Source organism: Pagrus pagrus (assembly GCF_965226575.1).
Source record: "Pagrus pagrus genome assembly, chromosome: 1".
Taxonomy (NCBI): domain Eukaryota; kingdom Metazoa; phylum Chordata; class Actinopteri; order Spariformes; family Sparidae; genus Pagrus; species Pagrus pagrus.
In genome coordinates this window covers 12,552,652-12,563,163 of record NC_140185.1, presented here as the reverse complement: position 1 = coordinate 12,563,163, position 10,512 = coordinate 12,552,652, and the positions used below count along the sequence as shown (strand labels likewise).

The 10,512-nt window shown below is 38.5% G+C and overlaps 1 protein-coding gene across 1 annotated transcript; it reads right to left on the bottom strand.

The window, feature by feature from the left end:
• Positions 1–261: 261 nt before the first annotated feature.
• On the bottom strand, positions 262–9,511 carry scamp2l (secretory carrier membrane protein 2, like). The gene is made up of 9 exons (XM_084361471.1): positions 9,237–9,511; positions 7,696–7,773; positions 7,519–7,605; positions 6,861–6,990; positions 6,637–6,765; positions 5,702–5,861; positions 4,980–5,081; positions 4,349–4,466; positions 262–3,464 (listed from the first exon to the last, which is right to left on the bottom strand). Exons 1-9 carry the CDS (start codon positions 9,291–9,293, stop codon positions 3,309–3,311), a joined length of 1,017 nt encoding a protein of 338 aa, XP_084217597.1. The 5' UTR covers positions 9,294–9,511; the 3' UTR covers positions 262–3,308.
• Between the last annotated feature and the right edge of the window lie 1,001 nt (positions 9,512–10,512).

Here is a 10,512-nt window from a genome sequence, read left to right as displayed (position 1 = left end):
TCTGTCATATTCGAAATAAACATTTCAATCAATCATAATACAAAAATAAAATTACCTATACATTAGGCTATATTCATGGGTCAGTTATTTGCATGTAGGGCCTTCCTAAGTAAAAAGTATTCAGGTTTTTATCTTTAGGATTTTTTATAATAATAATAACTTTATTTATATAGCAAAAAACTATACTAGTGTTAAAACACACAGTAACAAAGTGTTTCACATAAACAATAAAGTGCACAAGTCAAAACCCAGTGTGCATGGCCAGTATTAGTTCTAAACTTATTCCTACTGCTTACATGCCATTGTGTTTCATATTCCGACTGTGACCTGATTAAGGCTACACGATTAATCAAAAGTATTATTAAAATTGAAATATAGTGAAGTGAAGTATTGATCATCAACACTTGATCAGTGTGCCATGGGCAGTTGGTCTTGAAAGACAAAGATATTCTGAGACAACTGCCAACATTAGGATGTTGGCTGTTGTTTGAGAATGTTTGATCGGTGTGCCACAGGCTTTACGTGACTTCATATTGATGATGAGAGTCTGGACTGATTATGTCCTGTAACTCTAATGAAAAATGTAACTTATGATCACTGCTTTACAGCATTGTGGTCTTAGAACACAGTTGGCAGAATCAAGAACCTTCTAACAACAGAGAAAAACTATATAACGGACTCACAGAGAACATAACCTTATCAATATGCTACACCTTTACACAAATACATCATGGACCTACATCTGCATGTATTTTACATAATGCAGCTAAAAAATTTGGTTTGTAAAACATGACCCAAATTTTCAAAGAAGAAAATAAAGACAGTTTATTCAAGGTTAAGACTGAGAACCGATTCTACCAACTCCCCCTCAATTATACCTTTTAAATAAGTCACAAATATGTACAACACCTTAATAGACATTCTGATCAACAAAAAGAAACTTCACCAAAAAACATATTTCTGTGTAAAGACGAACATAATCAGACAAACACTAATAACCAACAGCCTTGTGTTCCAATCCCCACACAAAAAATGGTAGGTTACTTCTACTTAAAGGCACTGAGGCTACTCCTGAACAAAGTGATTCAGTATTACAGTAATAAAAGACTAGAATTATACAGAATATATATATATAATATGTTATATAATATATATAGTAATATTAACAAGTAAAAACACGAGAATGCTAATGCCTAACATTAAGCAGGTGCAGCTAGAAAATACCAACCATCTGTGACTATTGAGTAACACATGACTTGTGTCTACATGGTACAAAGTCAACAGAACGAATAATCAACAGATAAATATTGTTCTTTCTGCTCATGAAGCACTGTTTTTTTTAGTAAATACCTCTAAATTCTATACTATGTCAGTAACTTTACATCAATAAACCTGCACCCTGTCTTTCACTTTTAATCACAACAAGGCTCCATGAAATGAAAACACAAGTGTATTCTTAACATGAATTAATTAACATGTGCCATCCCAGTTAAACCTCATCCCCATCTGCTCTTAAAAAGAGCTTTTTGTCTCACTTCATCTAAATCAGTTAGCCGACTAAAACAGTAGAAATAAAAAGAACCTTCATCCCGACACCTTCATTAATCATCAGTTTATCCTACACATAGTTATACACATGAAAACTTTAAATTTAGCGAGCAAAGTTAAAACAGCAACTGTGTTCATCAGTAGTGTAACATAAACAGGATGCATCTCATTTACAGGGCAACCAGTGTGATTACCTGAAGTAAGTAGAACTTATAAAGTGTACCGTATGTAAAAATGTTCATAAGGCGAGAGAAATAAAGTCTGGTTACCCTGTAAACTTCTAGATGCTGCTGTAATGACAAAAATATGTATACATACATTATGTGGATCCATCCATCATTAGCTGATGGTAAAAACATTCTCACGTCAAGTACTGCATGCTTTTTATATAACCCAACTCTTCGCAGTGTTTTGAGGCTCCTGTATGTTATTTCTAGAACTGTATTGATATCTGCACTTAAATAGGAATTCTGGTATTTTTAAACCTGGGCTTTGTATTTACATGATTTGGTGTGTTAATGGTTCATACTTACCAAAGATTTTGGAATCGGCCCAGCAGATTGCCTCAGCTGGCACGGCTGCAATGTCTGAAACACAATCCTCAGGTGCAACTGTGACCATCAGAGTTGCATCCACTGGAGGTGCCTGTTTTGCCACTCACAGGCTGACGTGATTCCTACGGAGTTAGACCTGTTATTTGATTAATAAGATAATTTTTGTAACCACAGACACAAGTCTCACTCAAGGAAAAGTATCGCTCTGAAATCTTGCATAAGAAGTTGTTGCAGGAAGACGACAGCGGAAACGTGAGTCAGAGCTGGAGAGAGGAGTTTGGAGTTTACCTAGAAGAACTGCCAGTGAGAATTTGTTTCCAAAGTCATGGCTGACTACTGAAGTGATTTTGACAATCCAGACGAGGAACTGTAACAACTCATCTTGTGAACTTTCAGAGCAAGACTCCTCCTTGAGCGAGACTTGGTGCAACCTTTTTGGTTACAAAAAAGAACCTTATTATTTAACAAAAAGGTCCATCTCCGTAGGAATCATTTCTGTAATGTTCTCAGACACTTACAAAAACGTCATCCTGTCAATGGCAAAAACAAGCACCATTTTAGTGGATGCATTTTGGCAGTTGCAGTTGCCCTAAAGGATTACATTACAGCCATTGCAGCAGTGTCGCGGCTGCCAGCTGATGCAATCTGCTGGACCGAATCCAAAACTGTTGCTAAATCATTCACACACCAAAACATGAAAATGAAGGGCACAGGTTTAAAAATACCAGAATTTCCCTTTAAACAATGAAATCAATGTATCTTTTCACTAAACCCAGCCTTGTTCAGTGGTGCACTGCAGATACTGTGGTGAGGCGTTACCAATTAACTCTTGTCACACTCGTTTTGTCTCCTTTTCTACCTTGTTTAGGGCAACTTCATTTTATGATGTCCTACATTTCCCAGAATAACTTCTATTAGCATGAATTTTGAACATGCTGTATACTGACAAGGATTAAATAACAGCGAAGAAATGTGCAAGTCATTACATGCTTGCCGTCTGTATCATACCAAAGTCTCTGTAACTGGAGAATGAGGACTAAGCTGAAGAATTTCCCTCATCATAAGTAACTTGTTTTCTGGCCCTTTTCATTAAATAATCAAACCCCCCATCCCCTAAACCCCAAAGAAGAATGTAGGGACATGGCTAGTCTGGTATGTTGGTCAGAGAAGAGACTAGCCTGAGGCACTTTGGATGTGGGAAACAGTCTAATTTCCCTGACTCCTGCCAAAGGCTCCCTGGGCAGCAGAGGTAGCAGCACCTGCTGCAGCATTCTGGACCGTTCGGTTGGTCAGGACTCCATGGGAGAACTCCTGCTGGGCCTTGGAGAAGCTGGCACCTGTCCTTCTGTACTTAGAGTGGACCTGGAGGAATGGGAAGAGAGACAGATTAGGGCAGAAGCTGTGGCAACATAGATAATATTTCTTTACTCTTGTAAAGATCTTGAAAGTTAAAAACGTCAAAGTCTGCATCAACAGAATGTCCTCTCTCCAACAGAAAGCTGAAAGAGTTTCAGAAAGAGTACTTAAGCATATAAACCTATTCTAGTAGTAACACAAAATAAAATTATGAACCTGAAAATGAGCATAATATGTCTCCTTTAACTGCTTACAAGGACGCTACATAAAGTGATCAGATAAGCTGTGCATTTACATGCCTCAAAACATTTAAGCAGAATCAAAAAAATGTTTTGACATGCACAAAGTGGTTCTGCGCTCTGTGAAGGTCCCTTTCCAAATAAACCGTGTATATAATCAGGTTCCTGACCTGCTTAGACTGTTTCTAAACCTTTATAGCCTTTCAGCAGTTTCTAAATCTTGATATTCCCTCTAATGCCTTAGTTGCACTCTTGTTGCAGCTGCAGTACAAACTTCTTGTCACCACCTTTTTTAGTTTCTCTTGTTTTGTTTCTTGCTTTGATCTGTAGGCACCCTCACTGAGTTGGAGTGGAAATAAACAATATGATGCCACAGTGAGAATACATTTATATACAGTATATTTGCTGCACCATGTTCAACTTTCTATTTGGGGCAAGTTTAATTAATTATAAAGCTCTACCATCTTTAATTTTACTGCAGATATACAGTACTGTATGTTGAGACTGCAGTTCACTTTAAAATAGCAAAATATGTAGATTATGTAACCTACCCACAGGCACGTGGTATATTTAACTCGACTGGTTAATATTCAAATAGTGTAACTGTAACATGGCTCAATATTCCCTTTTGTGAGGTGAAGCATAACGTACCATTTTCAGTAGGATGATACCCAGGACAGCGTTTACGGTGAAAAAACCTGCCACCACCATCATAACCACAGCCACAGCCAAGTTTATGCGGATCATGGTGATGGCTGAGATCCATCCACTGTCGACATGACATATAAAAACAAATGTGTCATTTCTGAGTGCACAAAGCATACAACAGAACTTTTTGGCACAAAGAAATACTTTTAAAATGGCTGAAATAAAGAGAAATGAGTGTACACCTTGAACTGCCCAAAGTGACCAATGAAGAAGCACGAATGATGGAAAAAGCCTTTTATATTACATGATATAGAGAAGAAACCTGAAGAGAAAAGTCCCACACTTACAAAGCAGCAACCCAGATAAGTTAGGTCAGCAGGAATCTGTCAAAGAAATGTAAAAGAGGAGATACAGAGCAGGAATACACACAAACACATAGATGTGAATGAAGGAACACACCAACCCATGCGTTTACCCACATTTACTATGAATCTACCCACAGCAGAGTGCACAGACTCAGTGAAAATATAAAGATGTTATGAGCAATGAACAACTGTCTCGTGCATTAACACCACACCTTCAGTCTTTCACCCAACATGCAGATAATTGTTCAGCTAAAAATCTTTCCACTGACCTGTTTCCCCACTTAGGGATCCCTACAGACTGGATGATGTAGACTGCCACTTGGAAGAAAAAGACAAAAAAGAAGAAGAAGAAGCTGAAAGAGCTGTCAGACCTAGAGAGAAAAAAACAGACAACACAAAGGACATGTTATTAATGATATTTTGTACTTTAAAGGTTTACTGCCAGACTATCAGATATAGAAGATATAAAGAAGTGGTTCAATACATATGTATGTAAATAAAATACATTAAGGTTTCTCTGAGACCACAGAAACAAATCAATATTCTGTAAAACCTTCAAAGAAATGTAATTTTGTAGATATTAAAATATCAATTGTTTAGAGTGTTTTTGAAGGGAAGGTCTTAATGTTGTTTTGGATGAGTCTCCTCTGCCAGCAAAATGAGTGTTAGGGAAAAAACATTTTCATAGTGGAAAAAAATCAAATTAAAGCGCTGAACTGTAGGCAAGAAAACTCAGATTAGCATCTTCTAATATTAGAAATGGAGGCTGCTGAGTACAGAGTGGTTCCCACATACTTCCTCTAACCCCTCTGGCTGAGTCGGAGGATGAAGGTGTTCACAAAGTTGTATTAAGTAAAAAAAAAAAGAAAACACTGCTAACTACTTAATCTGCATATGTCCCTATTTCTTCTGCTTGCACAACAAATAGTTACATCCTGTAAGTGATGCAAACTTAAGAATATTTCAGCACAAGGTTACTAAAGCAGTGTACCTGAAAGCCTTGTAGACGGGCCTGTACCAGCAGATGAAGGACACAGGGGTGAAGAGGATGAACCAGAGGATGGACAGACCGAAGTCAACACCATTCTGAGCGTCTGCAGTGAAGTACGCCAGGCAGGCCAGCACGTTGAGGAAGAGAGTGGCACTGTGGACTGCAGAGACACAAAGGAAAGCAATGAACTGGACTGAGGGAGGTGAAACAGTAACTATCATCAAAAATGTGCATAGGACATTGGATAGATTAAAAAAAAAAAAAAAAAAAAAAGAGTTGAGTCTTTTTCTCATTGACCATCTTTGGTGTCCTGTTAGAGGAATAAACAGTTGTGTGATGTTTTGATTGTAATGCGTACAATGTGTGATGGCTGAGAGGATTTGGTACCAGCGGTCGGGTTCAATGGAATCAGCTGGATTTTAAAAGCTGTGGAACTGAACTCGGGCTGCAAATAATCCACTAATCCATAATCCACTCCATATATATATATATATATATATATATATATATATATATATTATACAATGCATTGAAAAATGCTTATCATACAATTTCCCAAAACGACATCTTCGAGAGTAAATGAAGTAAAAAAAAAAAGGAGCAAGTCTTTACATTTAAGAAGCTGGAACCAGCAAATGCTTAACATTTTTGCTTAAAAATTCATGTTATAATTCAATAAACTGTCAGGGTTGTCAGATGGCCTATCAATTAATCAATATTGTTTAGAAAAGAGATAGAGATAATACATTATATGTTGTGCCATGATTTTTCTGTTAAGTAAAAATTACAATATGAGGATGCTGACATGTGTGTGCATCATGTGCAGTTATCCTGGTTTAAAATAAGATAGGTATATCTCATATCATATATGACATAAAAAACTGTCTGATGTTAACCAGAGGCATTGAACATATACTGCATGCAGGGGTACGTACACATCCAGAGGTAATACATCCTCTTGCAGATCCTGCGGTACTCCTCTGGGATGTCCTCCTCAAAGTCCTGATAGAAGCAGGGATTCACAGGGAAGAACTTGGGAAGAGGAGGCCAGTTGTTCTCTTTAACTGACAGACACAAAGATTCCCAGCTGGATTAACATTGTGACTGGTGTGTAAATTCTTATTGTTCGTTTGTACAACATGAGTTTACACCAACTTACCACCAGTGTTTGTTGCTCTGCCTGCAGTCCTGTTCTGTAGCTCCTGCTCCTTCCGCTCCAGCTCAGCTGCTTTACGCTCCAGCTCCTCCTGCTGTTTGATCAGGTTCGCATGGCCAGCAGCTGCAGATGCCTGTTGGAGGGTGGAAGAGATGCACTCTTTACACAGTGTTCAATATTGTCACTACATCACTACAACTCCATGTTACATGTTTCCTTCTAATAGCCCTGTGATGGAAAATTCATGAACTTCTCTGCAGGCAACAGCACATCCTCCCAACAAACACTTCAGCTGTGTAAGACACCAGCTCCTCAGGCCAAGTGACAAGATATAATAAATATGAAAAAAACAATAACTAAAGTTTAAGGAATCCTTATCAAAATGTCATTTATTTGAAAAACCCTACATCTGAATATGTACATTATTTAATTTTTTTTAATATAGCCTGAAAATTCATCATTGGTGAGGTCCTACTTGTTGCTACCACAACTCACTCATTAAATAGAGTAGTGAATAATTATGTCCTCATCTATTGTTTTGGACATTAAAAGCCACTCTGAGGTCACAAAGACAGCTGCACTCTGGTTAGTTAATCTCCACCGTGATTTCACAGCAGCTTATTCAATTTCCTTTATTTCTAAATGTGTGTGTTTGACTCACTTGTGCACTCTGCTCCACAGATGTCTGCAGGACGGCGGGTTGAGTCGAGGTATCAGAGACGGGGATGGTCGTGCTAGTGTTATTTCCCTGTGAAATGATTGAGGATTGACTTTTTAAGTAACTGAGTGACCTCGAACATCACATCAGTAATTATAGTAAAAAAACAGAGGAGCTAACCATGTCAATTGCAGAGAATGGGTTGAACTCCCCATTGTTTTCAGTGGCTCCGCTTGTGGCTTGTGTGATGGAGGGATCCTGAAAACAAAAACAAAACTTGTGTTAGACGTAATCAGCAGTGAAAGTATTCAGCTCCTTTACTTTAAGTCTCCCTCCAGGCAAATGTGTGTTTTTCTCCTTTTCCAACAGTTTAATGTTTGAGTTTCATTGTGTAGGATGATGTCATACATGCCTAGTATGACACTGAAAAACTGTTTTCACATTTATTGCTATAGTGTACATTTTCTGTTCTCATTGAAAATCTAATTTTACAGGCAGGCCTATGAGCATGATTTATGACATCACAAATAGTTTGAAAGCCAATCCTGTTCCAATATTAAGTGTACACAGGTTTTGGTGGAGAAAGAATGGACTTTACAGTAAAGTATGAGACATCTTGCGTCCAGCAGTTAAACTAGTGAAATTAAAAACATTTGCTTATGAGAAGAAACAGGTGTCGTTTTAGGATTTCAATCTGGAAATGTAAAACACAGAATTTTTATGTGTGCTTAAATACATGTGTGGTGGGGATCCTTAAGTAAATGTAATAACACCACACTTTGAAAATACTCTAAAACAAGTAAAAGCTTGTTTTATTTGATTTATTCTTGTGAGCCACAGTTGCCCCCATGGTTTGCATGCAATGCATACACAGGACACTATCAAACTATTTTCTTTTTCCTATCAATGACGGCCTTTAGCCTTAAAAATAGTAGTATCAAAAAACTTGAATTTGTCCTTAATTAGACCTACAGTACTTGAGTAAATGTATTTAGTTACATTACACTGTTGGATGTTTTGCTGAGAAGCCATGAGCCTTCAGTTTTTAATCCGGAGTTATGTGTGGGTGTGTGTGAGCATTATGCAGTGTCCCAGAGAGTCCTAAACCAGTTCAGGAAGACACACCACATTAACTATTTATAGGCTCTTGGCTCCTTGACCACATTAGTCTCAGTTAAAAGCACAATTTATTAGGTTTGAACAAGCAAATGTTTGCGCTTTTTCTTCAAGCAAATATGCCATAAGTCAAGAGGTATGTTTACCTATAACATAACCTCCTGGAGCTATTAGACCTGAAAACACTTGGATGAGACAATCACACTAAAAGATCAACAGTCAGCTCCTCATAAAGATTCAATAAGGCTACAAAACCTGCTTTTTGGTTTCTATCTCTGGCGTGTTGAAGAGGAGAGACAGTGGACGGCTTAATATCAGCAGGCACCTGCTCGTCACTCTGCTTACCTGCGCAGGTGAGTTTAAAGCCCTCCCGCAGCGCAAAAGCACCGTTTTTTACAGATAATCTCTATAAAAGATCTCATTACTGACCTACAACGTGTCATACTTCATAATAGTGACGATTCTTAGCCAGGAAATGCTGAGGCCAAACCCAGCAACCAACCAAACAGGTTTGTGCTGCAGCATATCTCTTTCAGTGTTCACTTCACACGAGAAAGTCTCTTAAAAACTCGGGCCGCACACAGAAAGCAACACAGCAGTCTCACCTGGAAGGGGTTAACGTCCCCCGTGTCGACGAAGGGGTTGCTGTCAAAGCCCGACATTGTGGGGAAAAGTTTATCTTGTGTGAAATAAACAACACGACCGTCTCCCCGGCTGCTGCTGCTGCTGCTGGCTGCTCCTGATGGTGCTGCTGTGACACTGGGCCTCTGCGCATGCGTGGGTCGATGAGTGGCCCCGCGTCACCGCCCGGAGGCCGTTTGTCCTCGAGTCATTTCAAATCAGTTAAGACTTAATTTTAGAAATTGGTTTCAAATGTGCGGTTCTCGTGACAGTCTGAGTTTCGTCTTCACGTCTGCCCAGAAGCAAAGCCGGTCTATTGTGGTGAACGAACAAACTGAGCTCTTTGTACAACTTTACTCCGGGCTTCAGGGCTTTTAGGTTGCCTTTAGGTGCCGTCGGAATTGTGGGTTACTTGAACAATTGAGTAAACCCCCGAGATAAAGAGGACTTTGGATGTGAACTTTATGTATTAAGAATGTTGTATTGCTTTTCATTTTCACTCCAGGCAGCTGCTTACGTCCCGTGGTCAGTAGTGGATAATAATAAAGTTCATTTATTCAATCTCAGTCTATATAGTGGCGTAGGGATGACATATTTTTGTAGGCCAACCAGGAAGTAAGCATCGCCCTGGTTCCATCCATAGAAAGCCTATGCAATTTTTGAATTGGATTATCGCAGAATATAATCCGTGTAGCAAACACAACTTTATGATACTGGCAAGTTTTGTTCAGCATGATCATCTTCACGTAAACACCCCTTTTGTAATTCTCAAGGCGTAAATTAAATCGCTAGGAGTAAAAAGCTAATGTTAGGCTATAAACAGACTACATTAAGGTTGCATGACTTCAATGTCAACACTACTAAACATCTTACTACACAATTACTGTACAAGTTCGCTGTAAATTGATCAACCTACAAGTTGTCAAGTTCAAGTTAGAATAGTTTGTAGCGGAAGTCGGCCTGTAAAGACTAGTGAGTACATGAGTCTCCGTGTTCGGTGTGATGACGTTTAATGCCCCTGACAAATTCTGCAGTCCTGTTCAGCCATTTGAAAAAAACTGCCGTTTTTTAAGACATGTCAGCACCTTATAATTGAATTATGAGACATTTAATGATCTATTTTATGTCTTAGAACAAAACCTGTAAATATCTTAAGCCTGTTATAACCACAGACCTTGTTTCAGGCATTTGACTGAAAACCCATTTAAAAAAAACCCTTTGACTTTGAAATGAGGGAACCTGATGTGCACAAAATGCTAA